At 37.3% G+C, this 19,624-nt stretch overlaps 1 protein-coding gene across 3 annotated transcripts in view; it reads left to right on the top strand.

Moving 5' to 3' along the window:
- Positions 1-19,624, top strand: part of kat6a (K(lysine) acetyltransferase 6A) — a 50,343-nt gene that overhangs the window by 16,616 nt on the left and 14,103 nt on the right. For 2 of the 3 annotated variants that reach the window (XM_067405558.1, XM_067405559.1), the window contains exons 3-8: positions 8,913-9,021; positions 9,999-10,114; positions 14,558-14,639; positions 14,842-14,956; positions 15,061-15,416; positions 16,922-17,037. In XM_067405558.1, coding sequence (XP_067261659.1) covers positions 8,913-9,021; positions 9,999-10,114; positions 14,558-14,639; positions 14,842-14,956; positions 15,061-15,416; positions 16,922-17,037 — 894 coding nt within the window. The remainder of the gene's footprint in view (positions 1-8,912; positions 9,022-9,998; positions 10,115-14,557; positions 14,640-14,841; positions 14,957-15,060; positions 15,417-16,921; positions 17,038-19,624) is intronic. The other variant, XM_067405560.1, reaches the window with a different exon arrangement.

The following is a 19,624-nucleotide window of genomic DNA, read 5'->3' as shown; positions in this document are numbered from 1 at the left end:
AATAGTCAGGTGGTCACCCTAGTCTAAAGTCACATTGAACACATTTGCTCTTTTATTTACAATTTCCTCGCTCGCTGCTGCACTCATTTTCTGCTTATCAGTCGCCGGTTACTGAAGAAGAATCCAGCATGAGACAACGATATGGCGCAACCAAAATTGATACGGTTACATGATTGGCTGTTGGCGTGTCACTCCCTACGTTGCTAGGTTACCAGAGAACGAGTGCCTTTGTTAATGCAACCAAACTTGCTTTGCAACCTGTTTTCTTCCGACAAAGAATAAAAAATATCAAAGTTTTATCGAACACATTTTTTATTGATATCGGTCACGTGTATATCGCGATACATATCGTTATCGTTTTATCGCCCAGCCCTAATTGATCCATTTTTTGAGATCAAGCATTTTGTGAATCCTGCATTAAAATCCCAGAGGTTTGAGAAGCAGTTGTCAGTAAAATGATGGGAACCCAACAAAAGATTGTACTGCTGTGGTATTGTTGAAAAAATGAATTCCCTGGCGTCTGCACATGCAATAAGTGTGCGGGCAATATGTTGATGTTTAGTTGTGATGTCACAACGAAACGGCTTGTAATTCGTTTTACAAATGACTTGTTTAATTGACTCAGAGTCGACTCTTACTTTTGAGAGACAATAACTTTATATACGGTGCACTTTCAAATTTAAAACTTTGCAGGATGTTTTCATTCACTTAGAGCTACACACTACATGAAAGGTCATTTTCAAAAATCCATAGTAGGGGCACTTTAATAATAAACATGGAAGCTCACGTGTGAACTTCTGGGTTTACCATATTCAATGCTAAATGCTATTTTTTTTAAAAATAAAAAACTTTATGTGTGAACTGAATATATTTTTAAGCGCGGTTATGGGTGCTCCGATTGATTGGGCACCGATTGTTATTGGCCGATAATAGATTTATATAGTCTTGTGAGACAATTTTTCTGTGCGCAGCTAAAATTGCTTAACTACTGTAACTGTAGGGCTGGGTATCGATTCAAATGTCCTAATTGGATTTTATTCCTATTCACAATATATCAATTCGATTCTTGATTCAATTTGATTCAGTTAATTCAGTTATTAAATTTTCACTGGCCACACCACAAAAGTAAGTAGTTTTTGTTTTTTTTTTTTGACGCATGTATCCTTGTATTGTAATAAATAAGGTTATGACACCCAATATTTTAAATACCAGTAAAATGTAAAAATTCTCAATTCCATTTTTGATACCATAGCTAAAACTACTAATATAAATTTAAAAGATTATTAAAGACAAGTAAACGGTCATTAATAAAAAAAAATAAAATAAAAATTAAACTACAAGCACACGATCGGGACACCGACAGTTCCTTCAGCTTTCCGAAACGTCTGGAATTGTATCGGCCAGTACTGCTTCCAGTGATCGGTAATCTGTGATCAGTAATCACGGAGCACCCTTAAGCGTTGTTAAATGTGTTAAATAGGAACTTATAGCACTGCACTTGTATTGGAAGCTGAAAGCATAATCCAATTATCCCAAAATTTTTCATAAACACGCACAAAGGCAGGTGCAATATGTATAACTTTGAATTCTGAGTGCAGATTCCTGTTTTATACTCTCTTCGTTCCTCTGAACATCATTGTTGTAATGACCTGCACCCCTCAAACCCATCAGCAAATATAAAAGTGTACTTTTTCACCTTTTTCTTGTTTCAAAGTGATGCTGTAGAGAATACAGGGGACATGCATACAAAATTGCCCTGTACATTGATTATGTGTCTGGAAGGTAATCAGTGTTGGCCCTTTTGTCCTGACTGCTCTGGCATGGCATGAGTGGGCCATAAACGTTACTGGAATGTAAAAAGGTTTACAGGACTTGTGTGATAATCATTAGCAATACCATCATCCCTCTATATAGGTCTAAGATCATTGAGGCATTAGAGCATCAGAGTGGCTGTGGGCTCCGTATCTTAACCAGGCTTTGATTGCTTAGTTTCTCTGTTTGTAGTGAAATTTCATTGGTCTAATTTTTTTTATAGTTAATGCTGATGCAGTTTGGCAAAGTTTATGTATTAAAATGTCAGCAATACTCTGATTGTTGTTTTGTTTTTGTTTTTTTTGCTCTGTACTGTGTTGCTTTTAGTGAGGACAGAAACAACAATGCTTGTTGTATTTGTATTATGGATAGCTAAATATTTCACAGCTACGCACAAGTTTTATAAAGGGAAATGCTTTTACATCTATAAACGTATCTTACTTAAACCGTTTTTGCACTTTGTTTTATATGCAACTGCATCTCTTTACATCGACTCTTTCATGACCTTAGGCATCGTATGGACATCATAGACTTGAGCTTTATAAGGTTTACCATTATTTAGTACAAACGTTTTCTGCTTCATTACTCCCTGCTGCAGACCCTGCTGTATTTGCATACATGTCATAGGTGTCACTAGCGTGACCTCCAAATCTGAATCCCTTACTTTAGGTAGTCTATCAGGGATGGTCTACACATAGTATGATGGAGTTTGTTGTTTGGCTCTTCTGTTTGTGAAGCCACTCTGACTTGATAAATCAACCAATGGACTTAATTTCTCATTGCTTCTCTCAAGTAAAACGTATCACTTTATTGTTTCCATGGTGACGTGTCATTGCTTGTCATGTCACACACCGCAGCGCTGTATGACTGATGATCTGCTTTTATTTCAGTTTTCCTTTTTTGTTCAAAATATTCACTAATTTGTTAACTATAACATGAAATATCTGATATTCCGATTGTCAAATATGTGAAAGTGGATTTGTTTTGCTGTTTAAACAACTTTATAATGATTGCTTTAGTTGAGCTGTACACATTATGGGCGTCGCCATGTTAGTTTGTGCCGCAGGTTCTGTTGGATTCACAACATCTTATATGTATTTAAACATCCGAAACCTAAAATAAACATTATAAGGTTGAAAACACTGCATATTTGTGATATATGAAAAGTGCTGCGCGCATCCATCTCTGTTTTAGCGCCAGCCAAAGCGCACACGCACATTTGAATTTGGCAATTGATCAGGCAATGCACTGAACGTTGTAATCACACTGGTGTGATCGTACGCGTCAAAGGGATAAATAAAGTAATAAAGTAAAATAATGAATAATAATTATATAATAACGAAAAATTAAAATACACCCACCCACCCCCGACGATATCATCGTCCATCACGTTGTTTTACTGTAAACATCGTCAACTGCCAATTTAGGGGACATCGCCCAACCCTAGTTGTCATGTAGCCTATAGGTAGGATACAGCTTCAAAAATAAATTAATTTCTTTTAAAATATTATCACAGAAGTAATAGGATAATCAGTTTATAGTTCGAATATAAACACTGATGTCTACGGTAGTGATCAAAATAGAGTAAATCACCTTTTGAAAGAACTAGACACTTCAAATAAAGATTGTATCAATTACATTGTTACTCCACTAGTTGGCGGCAAGTGACTATTAACAAAGTCCCTGTATTTTTCATTAAATCATTCATTCAAGATTTGTTCAAAACAAACAACTTGTAGTGAAACAAGTGAAGTCTTTGAATCATTCATTCAAAACAATTTTTAAGTAATTCAGATTACTTATGTGGTTAAAAACTAAGCTCAGCATCGATTCAAGAGAGAATCGCGACGCATTCGGAAAGTCTCAGAATCGATCCACGAATCGATGAATTGATTTATTCTCCCAGCCCGAGCAATTAACATTTTCTCAGAACCTCTAGTAAATTACATGTTATTTGTTTAGTTGTCTATTTAGAGTCATGGGAGAATCGTGATCTCTATTTTAAACAAAAAAAAAAATCATGATTCTCAATTTATCCAGAATAGGGCAGCTCTATTTATCTGTCTCATGGTGTCTATTTTTCACTCACAGTATCGCTTACAGTTGTTTGAAGTTTTTAAGTCAATCATTCTAATAATGGACATTTTAATAATGGTAGTAATAATACAAATGATGTCCAATATAATTATTTAAGATTTGATGTTGATGAAGGGGTACTTCCACCTTACTTGTGTGGCTATGGAAGAATCTTAGACAAATGCATGCATGGAAATTAAAAACTTAAGGTCAAGGCTCAGAACACCCCATATTCCCATCCAAAAGATGTGTTGTTTTGGTTGGAGTTTTTTTGTCGTTTGACAGTATTATGCCATCTGCATGTCTGCCCTCTTGTTGTTTTCTTTCAGTTTCCTTTCTCTGACTTGTTTGTGTTTGGTTGTGTATTTTAGGGTGTGTGAGTGTGTCCAGCTGTCTCCCTCTGTACGTTGATCAGTGAGGTTCTTGCACAGGGGCTTGTGGGTGATGGGTAGGGGGCTGCTCAGTCAGGTGAATGCAGAAATGAGTTTCACATGTTAATGAGAACCTTGACAGAGCCAGAGACAAGGACAGTAGGTTTTGTTCTCCCTCCCCCCGCCATTCCTGTTGTATCCCCATCTACTCATTTGGGTTTCCAGTGTCTGATTGCCCACACACATGCACTCAGCTTTGCGTACATTAAGAGGAAATTGAAGGCTACATTAGAATGGGTAAAACTGGCAGATTGATGCATTCGTGTGTGTGTGTGTGTGTGTGTGTGTGTGTGTGTGAGAGGGGGCGGCTTTTGTCCTGTCAGATGTGCTTCTGACTGTAAGAATAATTTTTCTCTCCTACATGAAATATTTTTAGATTTCCTGTGGTGGTCTGCTGCCTGGCAGCTGTGCTTTAATTTTGCCCTGTGAATAGTTTGCTCTTCTAAACTAAGTTGTTGTGCTGTTCTTTTTGAATAATGAAAGAGTTGTTATATGAACTCAAGGCGTGTCCGCAAACTGCCCAGGTTTGCTACTTGTCCTGACTTGTTCTGAACAAAAACAATTATCAAGTGCCATCAAGCACTATCCTAAGTTGTGTGTAGTAGTAGTAGTGATAGTAGTATTAGTAGGGTACAACATAAAAAAAATAAAAAATAAAAAATACACTACTGTTCAAAAATTTGGGGTCAGTACGATTTTCGTTTTGTGAGGAATTAATTCAGTTTTGATCAGAAGTGACAGAAATCTTTTGCAACATTATAAAACTCTTTACTATTTCAAATAAATGCTGTTTCTATCCATCAAAGAATCCTGAAAAAATTTATCTGTTTCCACAAGCACCACATCTGTTTTCAATGTCATGTGACCCTTTAGACTGAAGTAATGGTTTGCCATCACAGTAATAAATTACATTGTAAAATATATTAAAATAGAAAAAATATTTTAAACCGTAATGTTTCACAATATTGCTGATTTTACTGTATTTATCAAATAAATGCTGCCTTGGGTGAGCATAAGAGACTTCTTTCAAAAACATTAACAAATCTTACTGACGCCAAAGGAAACTGCATTGAGACGTTGATGGCTTTTGTTTACCAAGATATAGTCAAATGTGCTTCTTTTAAGTGCATTTTTACAACAAAAGCATTTCTTGCCTAGCGTTGCCCACTACAATGGTAGTGAGTGTTAATTTGATTCCTTGGTGTGCAGATTTTATGTTTTTATGTTTTTATGTTTTGTTTGTCAGTTAGCTACAACAGTTGCATCTTAATATAATATTATTCCACTGTATGATTTGCATTCTTAATACAATAATAGATTTTGAAGCAAAACAATTGTTAAATCAGAGGAGTTTAGTGCAGTAAAATGAACTAGACTTTATTTTCTAAACTTTGTGAATGAGTGGCATTTGATTTCTGTGGGTAAATTACCTGTTGTAGAGTTTTTGTAAAGTTCATTATTGTGAACTGTGCAAAAACATTTGCATATTAATTTATTAGATGAATTTTGTGCATCAGATGAGATGCTAAATCTAGCAAGATTTCTGTACCCTGTTATATTTCTGTTTTGTGAAGTCTTAGTTCTGCCACTTCACGAAGAGAGAAGAGACATTAAATGATCTCTTAAGGTTTGAAGTATACAACAGTATTGTTTAACCTAGTTCTGATTGGATCTCTTGGCTAAGAGAACTGTATCTAAGGGTTTGGTTTTCTTTCTTAGAGTCCCACCCTTGAGTGTGGATGTGTGTGGACCTGAGTCAGAGGAAAATGAACCCAATAAATCACACTGTCCTCTCTCCTCCCTGCCTGGACCTGCGCGCTCTATCTCTCTTTCTCGCTCGCGCTCTCTCTCTCTCTCTCTCTCTCTCACATACATGTGCACACGCACACATACACGTACACACATACACATCCAAACCTTAGAAACACCCTCATATGCGCACTGACCTTTTTTCTCCCAGCCTAAATCTGCCATTTGTTACTAGCCAGTCATGAACGCTATATAAACACACTTCCAGTCTCCAGTCTAATACCCATAATGTTTTTCTTTACAGCTACTGCCATAATAGCCTATTGGATTGATGGTCACATTCAAAATCATAGTATTTGTGTTACTGTTGCATCGGCTGTAATGTTGCACAATATCTGTAAAGTAATATACGTTTAGCTCTTCTTGAACTTCTCCTTGCATTCACATGTGTCTGTTTGTTTGTGCGCTGTGTGTGTGGTGTATGATGCATACTGCATCGTGGGTGGGTCTCTCTTGGACACACTGAAAGATTAATGGTGCTCCAGAAGCAAATGTCAGATGGTGTGGCTTAGAATAAGCAGCAACACATGCTTTTGTGCCCACACCCTGACAATAATCCCACCTCTAGTCCCACACATTTACTGTGATCATGCCCACTACAGCCTCTTTGATTAGCAAAACTCTGAACCACTAGGTTTGTATCAGATTTTTTTTGGGAACTTTTTTATGCCATTCATTGACTGTAGAGAGCTTAGTAACTGCTTGGCAGAGTTAGCATGGGCAAACTCATATACAGTGCTTCCTACAGGTTTGAAATATACTTGCGGTGGTAGCTGGGTGAAAAATCCTCTTATTACCACGGCACGAAAATGATCTACTACATGTGTCAAACAAATAATGTGATTTTTTTTTTAACAGTATTTTTATTTATTGAAATTAATTTTAATTACATAGCATACTGTTACATTTAATTACATGCTAATATTATGTATTATTATGCATTGTAAATTATGCAAAATTTCAGCATTTAAATGGTTCTCCTTTTCATATGTTCTCTTTGCTATGTCATATAGTGTCTCTCTTAGTGAAAGGGACACAGATTTTACTAGTAAAATTTATATAATGAATAATTTATGTGTCAAATAATGTTCTTAGTCTTTTCTTCCTGTGGGGGAGACTACAGTAATTTACTGTGAATTAAATGGAAATCAAATTAAATACAATTTATTGTGTAACCAAAATACCAATAATGCCAAGAAGAAGAAAAACTTAGCTTGTGACTTTTAATTATAAACAAGCCCAAAATATACCGGGACTCTTATTTTGAAATGTCTGCACAATTGCGGGCTGATCCTTCAGATTCTTACAATTGTCTAAAACATTTAGGCCATAATTCATCAACTTGAGTTCATTAGCAATTGCTTGGCATAAATGTGCGCTATTTATTGATTGAGAATCACTTTGAAGCAGTCTGAAGCGCTGTTACGCGAGCCTGTAGAACATGCAACTGCGCCGCCTTGTGACTTTGCAACATGCAGCGCTCTTTGTGAAATATCCAGCATGTCTCTGCAGCCCACGTGGGAATGTCAGCGGGAGTAAACAGTTCTGACGCACACGTAACGAGCAGGTATGAAGCGCGTAGTGCAAGGGGAGATTTTCCACCACCATTAATCAATCGCGGATGGTTTTATTATTTTATATACTTTTGTATCCGCCCGAGATAATGAAAGCATAAATGTATCTCCAAATATACTTGGGCGGCCCACCCAAGTAAAGTCTGTGTGGAAAGCACTGATATATATGTATGTGTGTGTGTGACACATTGTGTCCCAAAAAAAAAAAAAAAAAAAAAAATATATATATATATATATATATTTTATTTATTTATATTTAGAGTTATATTTAGAGTTTGGACAATTTTAATTTAATTTTTTTAATAAAATTGTATATACTTTTTTCCCTTTCCTTAAGAAAAATGTAAAATTCAGTCTATTTGCTTCAGGCTTTTCTAAATCTGCCTCTGTGGAGAGGTATAAGCAATGTCCTCATCTCAGAGATGAATGAAGCAGACCTTAAAGGGATAGTTCACCCAAAAATGAAAATTTGATGTTTATCTGCTTACCCCCAGGGCATCCAAGATGTAGGTGGCTTTGTTTCTTCAGTAGAACACAAATGATGATTTTTAACTCCAACTGTTGCTGTCTGTCAGTGGTATAAAGCTCGTGAATGGTAACACAAACTATAAGAGTCAAAAATGTATGTCCTAATGCATATGTCCTTTGACAACGGCAGTGATGTCTCGCACTCATTGAAGTATAAGCGCGAGACATTACTTCTGTTTTCAGAGCGCGATCAGACCTAACTAACCGAGTGCTGAAAGCAGTTGGACATAGTGGTGTATTGGAGGTAAAAAATGATATAAATACTGTTCGGTTTCTCGCACAAACCGATCGGACATCAATGTGTCATCATGAGCCGCAGGATTTAATTTGGATTTGTCTATGCATATTTTTTGACTCTTATAATGCGTGTCAATGGGAACATTTTATAAGACTGACAGACAGCAACGGTTCAAGTTAAAAATCATCATTTGTGTTTTACTGAAGAAACAAAGTCACCTACATCTTGGATGCCCTGGGGGTAAGCGGATAAACATCAAATTATCATTTTTTGGGTGAACTATCCCTTTAATATGGTTCACAAAGGGCAATTAATTCATCCATCCTGTCCTCAGCTGAGCTCATTTACACAATATTCAGACCTCTGTTTCACTATATTATTTGGATCTGCTTAGCCAATAACTCTGTGTCTTATTTGCTGTCTTTCTCTGTTTTTCTCTCTCAGCCTGTGGCAGAGCCCATACCCATCTGTAGTTTCTGTTTGGGGACCAAGGAACAGAACCGCGACAAGAAGCCTGAAGAGCTAATCTCCTGTGCAGACTGTGGGAACAGCGGTAAGGAAGGGGTGAAAGTTCATTTGACCCTGAATTAACATTTTTTATTAATTTTATTTTTAAATATTAAAAACACATGAAGTATATTGGAAGTAGTTTTGGAAGAAGGCATCTGCAAAAAAAATAAGTCCAAAGTATTCTTATTCAAGTTGATCACGTTTAAGGTCTTAAAAAGATTTATATCTGATTAAATGGTATAACAAAAGTTATATTTAAGAGGTCTTAAATTTGGGGATGGAAAATTAAAAACGTACATCTTCACAGGCCATATCACAGATATGTGATGTGACCAGCGATTATTAAACGTCAATAGCCTATGATTTAATTTAAAAATGTGAGCACTGCATGTTCACACATGGCACTGTTGCATGCTCTATAGACTCGGTAAAGTATAGACATTTTTATTTTAGGCTTTTTAATCTTTCTGGATATTATTGGTATTTTGGTTACATAAGACAAGAGGTTCCGTTGAATTAAATGATACAGCATATTATCTCTGGGCTTCTCTATCACAGGAAGGAAAGATCAATTAAGGAAATTAATTAAATAGATTTTACTAGTGTTGGCACGGTTGATCTGTTTATTGGCTTTAGACACAATATTATCATACAAAACAAAACCCTATATCAGTTGACATCTAATCCGTACATATTAACATGTTGATGCATAAACCAATTTCAGTACATATGTATTGGATAAAACCAGTTTAATTAGTTGAAATAATCTTAAATAGGTGATTAATTTTGAGATTGTATTTGTTTGTTCTGTATGGATATACAATATAAATTTTAATTGCACAGGTCTTAAAGTTTTAAATTTGATTTTCAAAACACTACAGATAACCTGAGAATAATTATGGTTCAAGATAAGAGTAGAAAGCATGTGTTTTATTACAGAGCAGAATGGCACTGTCTGTCTTCTCATCAGGACAAGGTTTTATTCAGGTTATTAAAGGCTGTCTCATTCTGTCTTCTCAGGGCACCCATCCTGTCTGAAGTTCTCTCCAGAGCTCACAGCACGGGTCAAAGCTCTGTGGTGGCAGTGTATTGAGTGCAAGACCTGCAGCAGCTGCCAGGACCAAGGAAAAAATGCAGTAGGTTTTTTCAGTGTCTTTCTCATTGTTGCTGCCAGATCATTCTGTCATTTATTACTTGCCCTCATGCCATTCCACACCCATAAGACCTTTATTCATCTTCGGAACACAAATTAAGATATTTTAGTTGAAATCCGATGGCTCCTTGAGACCTCTATAGGGAGCAATGACATTTCCTCTCTCAAGATCCATAAAGGTACTCAAAACATTTTTAAATCGGTTCATGTGAGTACAGTGGCTCAGTATTAATATTATAAAGCAACAACAATATTTTTGGTGCGCCAAAAAAAACAAAACAACAACTTATTTAGTGATGGCCGATTTCAAAACTCTGCTTCATGAAGCATCGGAGCACAATGAATCAGTATATCGAATCATGATTCAGATCGCGTGTCAAACTGCCAACGGATGAAATCACGTGCCTTTGGCGCTCCGAACAGCAGATTCAATACACTGATTAATTGTGCTCTGAAGCTTCCTGAAGCATGATATTTTTTTTTTTTTTATGCTTAAAGGGATAGTTCACCCAAAAATGAAAATTTGATATTTATCTGCTTACCCCCAGCGCATCCAAGATGTGGGTGACTTTGTTTCTTCAGTAGAACACAAATTATGATTTTTAACACCAACTGTTGCGGTCTGTCAGTCAAATAATGTGTGTCAATGGGAACTTCTTATTAAATAAAACTTGCTTAGACAAATCAAAATTAAACCCTGCGGCTCATGATGACACATTAATGTCCTAAGACACGAAACGATCAGTTTGTGCGAGAAACTGAACAGTATTTATATAATTTTTTACCTCTAATACACCACTATGTCCAACTGCTTTCAGCACTAGGTTAGTGAGGTCTGAACGCGATCTGACAACGGAAGTGATGTCTCGCGCTCATTGAAGTATTCTTATAGAAGTAGTTTCCATTGACGCACATTATTTGACTGACAGACAGCAACGGTTGGTGTTAAAAATCATCATTTGTGTTTTACTGAAGAAACAAAGTCACCTACATCTTGGATGCCCTGGGGGTAAGCAGATAAACACCAAATTTTAATTTTTGAGTGAACTATCCCTTTAACAAAGCTGCATTTAATTGATCTAATATGCCGATTTGATGCTCAAGAAAAAAAAAACGTTTTATCAATGTTGAAAACATTTGTGATGCTTATTTTTATAAAAACAGGAGTTTTTCAGGATTCTTTTGGTGAATAGAAAGTTCAAAAGAACAGCGTTTATTTGAACTAGAAATCGTTTGTAACAATGCAAGTTTTTACTGTAACGTTACATCAATATAATGCATCCTTGCTGAATAAAAGTATTAATTTCTTTTAAAAAAACTTTCTGACCCCAACTTTTGAATAGTAGTGTGTAGACTTAAATTATGCACTGCAGTATGTACTTCACTGTTAGGGAAAGAACATACTTTTCTGTGTGTAGTATAGGGGTGGGATTTATTTTAGTTAAAAATAAGAACAAAAAAGCAATTTACAAACAATTGGACAAATACAATATAATAAATATGAATTAAATTAAATTTCAGGTACATTAAGTTTATTTAACATATTGGAAAAGTACAGAAGTAAAATATTGCATAGTCTTAACTGTATGAATTAAATGTACATTTATTCTTATTAAAGCTACAAAAGTTATTCAGGCAAGAGAAGTTTGACACTGATGACATTAATGACAGAGCAGCAGGCATATTAAGCTGCTGTCACTTTAAGACCGGATGCACGGATCTATTATACTGATATACATCTGGTTTTCACCCAACTGTTTACTTTAATTTGAGACATAACTGGCTGTAATTGTGTGTGTATTCGGCCGTTCAAGTGCAATAAGACGCAAAAGAGAATTTGAGATTGCGTGCTGAGAGACGTGGATTTTATTAACCCTTTCGCACGTAAGTTTACAATATTCTGGCTGACACCCCCAGCGTGAGTTTGTTTTTTAAGGCGACCGTTATTTAGAACATATCACTTTATGGTTTCCATGGTGACGCGTCATCGCTTATTACATGACACACCGCAGCGCTGTATGACTGATCTGCTTTCATTTAATTTTTCCTTTTTTATTAAAAATATTCACAAATTTGTTGACTATAACATGAAATATCTAATATTCCGATTGCCAAATATGTGCAAGTGGATGTGTTTTGTCGTTTAAACACCTTTATAACGATCGCGTTAGTTAAGCCATATGCGCGATGGGCACCGCCATGTTAGTTTGCGCCGCACAGAGAATCGGATCTGTTGAATTTACAACAAGTTAATTTATCCACTTCTCCCAAAATACATGAAAGTAAGTGAGTCGGTGAACTGGGGAAGAATAGAGAAAGCTTTAAAGTTACGTTCACAACGTGTATCTGATATGAATTAAACGGGTCTTCTAATTATAATGGAAAGGGTTGTTATTTACGCTTTTATAGACATCATTTTGTATTTTACAAACTGTAAATATATTGTTTTGTTAGTACTCATGTGTATTTAAATGTCTGAAACCTAAAATGGAACCTAAAATGAAAACACTGCATATTTGTGATATGAAAAGCGCTGAGCGCGTCCGTCTCTGGTTTAGCGCCAGTTAAAGCGCACGCACATTTGAATTTGGCAGTTGATCACGTGATGCGCTGAACGTTCTAATCACACCGGTGTGATCGTACGCTCCAGGGACCAGCCAAGACTGATCACACCGGTGTGATCATACGCGTCAAAGGGGTTAAGAATAAGCATTAATGAAGAACTCAATGTGGGGCACGTGCTGACTAACACACAGCTGAAGTGCGTGCACCACATTGACTTCTTTATCACTGCTTATTGTGCTTAATAACTCTTTAACATCAAGCATGTCCCAAATCCGCAATTGCCTTCTGAGAGAGGCAGCTTTCGCTTCGGCAGTGTGCCAGTCAGCACGGGCACAGAGTTCTTTCACAACTTTTTGCGCTTAATAACTGTTTTTAATAGGGATGCACTGAAATGAAAATTCTTGGCCGAAACCGAAAAAGAGGAAACCAAGGCCGAAAACCGAAATACCGAAAGAAATTATGCCAATTATTAGTACCATTGCATTTATGGATATGATGACTGTGTACTAACTTTACTAAAAGCAAGGCATTGCAAATGCATAAATTAATATTAAAGTTTCAAAGAATAAATCATTACAAATTATACAAATATTTATTTAGCACATTGCAACAATGCACAGTATAAAATACAATTAAAATTAAAATGTTTAACTTGACCCCACTCATGTGTACATTAAATAATACATTATTATTTAATGTACACATGAGTGGGGTCAAGTTAAACATTTTAGTAAATATTTCTTGCAGGATTTCACTGAACATATCAGACAACGAGGGTGCATGCCCTCATCTGGTGTAGAGAGACGAGTTTTTTTTTCCTGCGCTCGGCGCTGCTCTGTCTCCTTCTCCACGCGCGGGTTCTCCGCATCCATCGCGGCCTGGATCATTTCTCGTGTGCTCTGCTCTATTTCCGCATCAAAGTAATGGTCTTTATAACGCGGATTAAGTACAGTCGCGATGTGCAGAGGATCTCCGTGAAACGTGTGCTGACAGACTCTAAGAGTGTACTTTTCATTGTTTTCACTCCATGGTCCGTCTCAACCACTTTGCTTAGGAGACGCTTTAGTGCTGCGATTAAAGGAATAACGTCAGCTACAGATGCATCAGAAAAGCTGACCTCGCGGTTTCTGTTTGTGTCATGACATTTCGGCCGTTTTGTTTCGGTAATAAAAGTCTTTCGCACTTTTGGGCAATTTTCGGCCAAAAATTTTCGGTGGCCGAATATTCGGTGCATCCCTAGTTTTTAACATCACATCCGCTCTTTGTCTCCAAAGTAGGGGTCTCCAAACTCAGTCCTGGAGGGCCAATATCCTGCTGAGGTTAGCTCCACCTTTCCTCAACACACCTGCCTGGATGTTTCTAGCATGCCTAATTAGACTTTGATTAGCTGGTTCAGTTGTGTTTAATTGGGGTTGGAGCTAAACTCTACAGGACAGTGGCCCTCCAGGGCGGAGTTTGGAGACCCCTGCTCTAAAGTGTCAATAGTGCTGTGCTACGCATGTATATTTACATACCGTGATATACACAGTATAGCAAGATCACTAATGATAGACATTTTATATTGTCATACCGCCCAGCCTTAGTGTAGTACAACAGTGGGTCAGTACTGAGACGTACTACCCTGTCAAAATTGTCCCGATACCACAGACTTCTTGTTGTGTAATGTGTTTACATAAAGCATTTCTTGGTTCACTTTCAAATTAATTTTGTATTACTTCAGCCTTGCATTCTTTGTCACATCTCTTCAACTGTAAAACTCAAAAGAGAGCAGTCACAAACTCCTCTAGGATTCAGAATGCCAAAAATTCATAATTGGGGTCCTTGACTCTTGTGTTTGTCTGTGTATGTTTATATTTTACAGGACAACATGTTGTTCTGTGACTCCTGTGACCGAGGTTTCCACATGGAGTGTTGTGACCCCCCACTGATGCGAATGCCAAAAGGTGAGTGCCCACACACTCAAATGCAGGCCTTTTGAGTATGTGCATTACTACAGTATAATCAGTGGCTTTTTGTCTAGGCAATATATGCTTAATTTGTAGCATTCCCTCTATTAACTGCATATTGTTGAATGAGTTCCTTTACATAATTTATTTTCTTTGTAATTATACTTACAAGTAATGATTCTTGATTGCTGCTCTGTAGGCATGTGGATCTGTCAGATCTGTCGGCCAAGAAAAAAGGGAAGAAAGCTCTTACATGAAAAAGCAGCACAAATCAAACGGCGATACAATGCACCACTGGGGCGGCCGAAGGGCAGGTATATTAAACTGTTTGATTCTCTTTATGATCATGGTTGCAGAACTCTGTTTAATTTATTTGCATAAGCTTTCATAAGACTACTACAAGTTCTCTTGTCCTCAGACCGGGCCGACCTTTTAAGAAGCTTCGAGGTGGTGGACGTGGCAGGAGAAGGCGGGGTGCCGGAGGCGTGGATCAGTGCTCGCAAGGCTCCTCGTCCCCACACTCTTCCTCAAGCTCCTCATGCGAAGGTTATCCTGGTGATGATCGCATGCTGTTCTCTCTCCGAGAAGAAGATTCTGCGCATGGTGGCCTGCGTTTTAACAAGAAAACAAAGGGTCTGATCGATGCCCTCAGCAAGTTTTTCACGCCATCCCCGGACGGGAGGAAAGCCCGTGCTGAAGTGGTGGACTATTCCCAGCAATATCGTATACGCAAGAAGAGCAACCGCAAGGGTGAGCACGATGACAGGACAGGAGGTGAGATGGGTCAGAAACCTAAACTGTTTAACCCCCCCCCTTTTTATTTAAAAAAAAAAATAATTTTAAACCTTTTAACATCCATATTAGGTGATCCAATCACAAGAGGACGCATTGAGCATTTCTCTTAAAATGTCATGTTTGTGGTGAGATTAAAACTAAAAGGTGTATATATAGGAACGTCATTGTGCTTGTAGTTTTCACATAATTACACATCGTGATCACGTGGCACCGTTACTACACAGCGCTGGGAGATCCAGGAGAAAGCGTTTAAATTCGAGATCTAGTGAAGAGCATTTAAATTTGGTGCAGAATTCTCTGTTATAAACCATTTCAGATCACAGCGCTGATGTGGAAAGCAGAAGAAACATTGTCATGAACAAAGTTATAGAAGGCTTTCCAGTCCACAAATCACTAACATTCACCATGGATTTAATGTAGTAACGCCAAAGACTATAGATATAGAAAGATGGTTCACTCCTGTTACTTATGAAAGGAAAAAACTGCAATGCGGAATATGTCAGAATACGTCCTGCCTTTTGAGTAAAAGACCCAATAGCTGATTGGTAAAATCATTGCATCACTGCAGCTGCTGTTAGAAACTCCAGTTCCCATAGAAACCTGAGACTCGCGCTTAGGACTCTCCCTGCGCATTGCATTGAAAAATAATTTTTTTATTGCTATTTGTGCATAAGAAACATTTCTGGGACAGTTCATGTCAGATTTGGTTGCTGATTTGAAATATGTTATATAATTGTGAGTTTGGCAAGCAGTTTTTAAGATGTCTGGATTCCCCCAAATGCAAATATGGCAGCCGAGTGAACAGACTTTCCTTGAAAGGGGCTTTGGTAACACTAATTGGTATTGGGGCCAGAAATAGTCGGAATAGTTGGAAAATAGACAGAATGTTTTTACATTATTAATTTCAAGGTTCGTACAACCTTTTGAGAGAAAATTCAAGCATTTTTAAGGACTTTCAAATGCTTCACACATTTTCTAGCACTTCAAAGTTCTAAATACTATGCATTTTTCATGCTATTTTGAATGTGATGACAAAAAAACATTTTATGGTCACTGAAGCTGTCGGTCAGTTCATTACGATAATATAGAAGTGCTACCAAATCAGGTGCTGGTGCCACCATCTGTAGAACTTAGTGGCACTGGTGCTGCTGCTGCTGCTCTCAAATGTTAGTCTGTAGCCCTGCAATGTAATTGTGGAAAGGGCTCTTAATTTAAATAGAAAGATCAAATGATCAGCATTTATTGGAAATAGAAATCTTTTGCAACATTATAATTGTCTTTACTTTTATTTGACATTTGAAGACAGAATAATTGTAAGACTTGTCAGATTGAGCCTAGTTAAAACACAGCGTGATATGAAAAGTATGAATTAAATGTGACTGTGCTGTCTCTTTTATTAGTGTTTTTGCTTTTATACATTCAGTTTTGTGTTCGCACTCACTCTCTGGCTGTTTTAACTGTCTTCGTGTCTGTTTGCATCACAGACAATCAGGAGTGTGGAGACAACTGGCGGGAGGACGAAGACAAGCTGCCAGGACATGAAAACCTAACTGAGAAAGACGTGGAGCTCTTCAGGCACATTCAGGAACTGGCACTACAGGTACAAAAAGGGAGGAGGAAACATCATTGTATTTTGTCTAACAAATTCAAATTACTGTCCCATCTGAATTTGATTTATAAATAATCCGTGAAGAATGTCTTTCTCCATTTACTGAGAAACATGCTCCTCTAGGGATTGTGTGTGAGACAATTGCGCTGCAGCTCAGTTTTTAGAAATCAAACAGAACAGAATGAAACTGTTACAAAGTCTAATTATACATTAAACATTTTAATTAAACAGTTAAACATTTAATTAAATCCATATGCTAATGTGTAAACTTCGATAGCCCTTTATAAAAAATAAATAAAAAAATACTGAATCCTTCTGTCTGCAAATCGTATGCTTGACGGTAGGGATACCCATTGCTTGTTTGCAGTCACTGAATTTTCTTTTGCTATATTACTGAAGACTTGGAAGCTGTGAAGGCCTTTATCTCTGCAGAATGTAATGTGGGGGATTTGAGAGTTTCCATTATCTTGACAGCTGGTGCCTCTCTCAGTGATACACACACAAACACAAATGCACATGTGTAGACTGATTGGCTGATTTGTGTGTGTGTGATTTGAAGCTCCCAGAAGCAGCCACTCTGACTGCCTGAGGCCATCAGTTGAAGAAAAACACTCACTAACCCAGAGAGAGACAATCATATTTGCACACAGCATCAGAGAGAGCCAACATGCTTGTGTTAAGCAGCCAGAAAGGAAGAATACCATGCTGTAGTATCTATAACATTTAGGCCATGTACACTGCAAAGTTCAGGGAGGGACAGCTGCATTTAAATGAATCCCCCTAAATGATTTTTTTTTTATGTGTACAGGAATATAAGAATTAAGGTCCTTGTTTCCTAAATTTCCTCACGGTAAAAAAAATAAATACGACTTCATGTTTTGTCAATCACGCTTACACACTGCCTCAAACGTTTGTCTGTCATAAAAAAATGGATCGGGTTAAATTTTCTGCGTTTTTCACATCCTTAGCAAGCGTATGATAAGTTGATCCACCTAGACTCACAGCACAAAGCACTGTATGACAAACAAAGTGCGGAATACAAAGATAGACAGATTGTGGCAGATGATTGCCAGGATTGGATGGACCAATATTTCATCATTCTTTTTCTCTTTTTAAGAAGAGAGAGGACAAATCCTGATGTCATATCTAACAAAAACATATTTTGCTTTACTATTTTTATTTCCAAGAAACTGCAGTAAAAACTTGACATCCAGACCTCCATGTGTTTTCGCTCTATGAAAAAGATTTAAAGCATTGTTTGTACAAGTGAGATATAAATGACAATTCTAATGTTCGACAATTCTTTTTTTCGACAAATTTTAAACATTCGAATGAGCGATTTCTTCCATTACATTTCAGACACTTTTTTTTTTTTTTTTTTTTTTTACAAACAACAATAATGCAACTTAATTTATAAATTCAAAAACATTAGAGATGTCATACTAGCTCCAAAACCTCATGAGTGAGAAATCATTAATAGCTTTGATTTGTTTACCATCTTTAGCCACGTTTCCACTGCAGGAACTTTCCCTAGGGACTTTGGGGTGGCACTCTGTGTGTTTTGACCACAGGAACCAGGGTCTAAATGAAGTTCCGGATAAAAATGTCCCCCTCAGAAAGTCCCTGCTCGTGAGGTAGTACTTTTTCAAAGTTCAGAAACTTTCAGGGGTGGGACTTGGGAGCTGGACCTGCTGATTGGTTATGTTCACGTAGCATTTTGATTTGTTGACTCCACGCAGCATTTTATTTCAACCACAGGTTGCATGGAGTTAGAGTTGTTTGCTATTTGAATCAACGATGGAGTTTAAGAAATATGGCCGATGCATCGACGACGAGGTTCATGCTTTATTAAGCTCATACGTCGCACACAGTCCTACGTCACCAGACTACTTTGCTTGATATTCACGGTACTTTAGACTGCGATGGAAATGCTGACAGCAACAGGTCTGGAGGGAAAAAGTTCCTGTGACAAATTGTTCCTGGTAATTTTGGTGGAAACATGGATTTTATTTTTGTTTGGGTTGAGTGAGTGCACATTTTCCAGATGTCATCTGTTATTACAGAAAAAACTGTTATCATTAATATCACAACGAGCACCTCTTGTAGGCTATTCAAATGGGTTTGTCTCAGTCTAGCGCTGTAATGAGTGTATCTGAATGTGACTATGCACATTTGCATTGATTCGTGTGCAGTCTGTTTGCTAGAACTTATGTTATATTAAGTATAGATCTGCTCAGATTTGTATTTGCTTTTGATTGTTTGCATTTGTGTTTTAATGTTTCCTTACAGTACATACGCTTGAACATAGAAATGTTACAATTCATACACCTTTATATTTTCAAAACCAACTTGACATGATATGAAGGTGGTTAAACACAAGCTCGTTCACCCCTTGTTTGTGTATCGAATAAACTGGTTGCATATGTCATTGAGATGCAGAGCTGAAAAGTGTGTGACCACTACTGAGTGTCAGCAGGCTGGCGAGTGGCAGATGCTCTCAATTTCCACTTGGTCTGCGGATAAGAGCTAATAATAATCCTGTAAGCCTGAATGGGGAGCTGTATGCTTGTGAAAAACT

The sequence above is a fragment of the Chanodichthys erythropterus genome, chromosome 13 (genome assembly GCF_024489055.1).
Source record: "Chanodichthys erythropterus isolate Z2021 chromosome 13, ASM2448905v1, whole genome shotgun sequence".
NCBI lineage: Eukaryota > Metazoa > Chordata > Actinopteri > Cypriniformes > Xenocyprididae > Chanodichthys > Chanodichthys erythropterus.
Note: the sequence above shows the minus strand (reverse complement) of the source record. Positions and strands in the feature narration are given on the sequence as shown.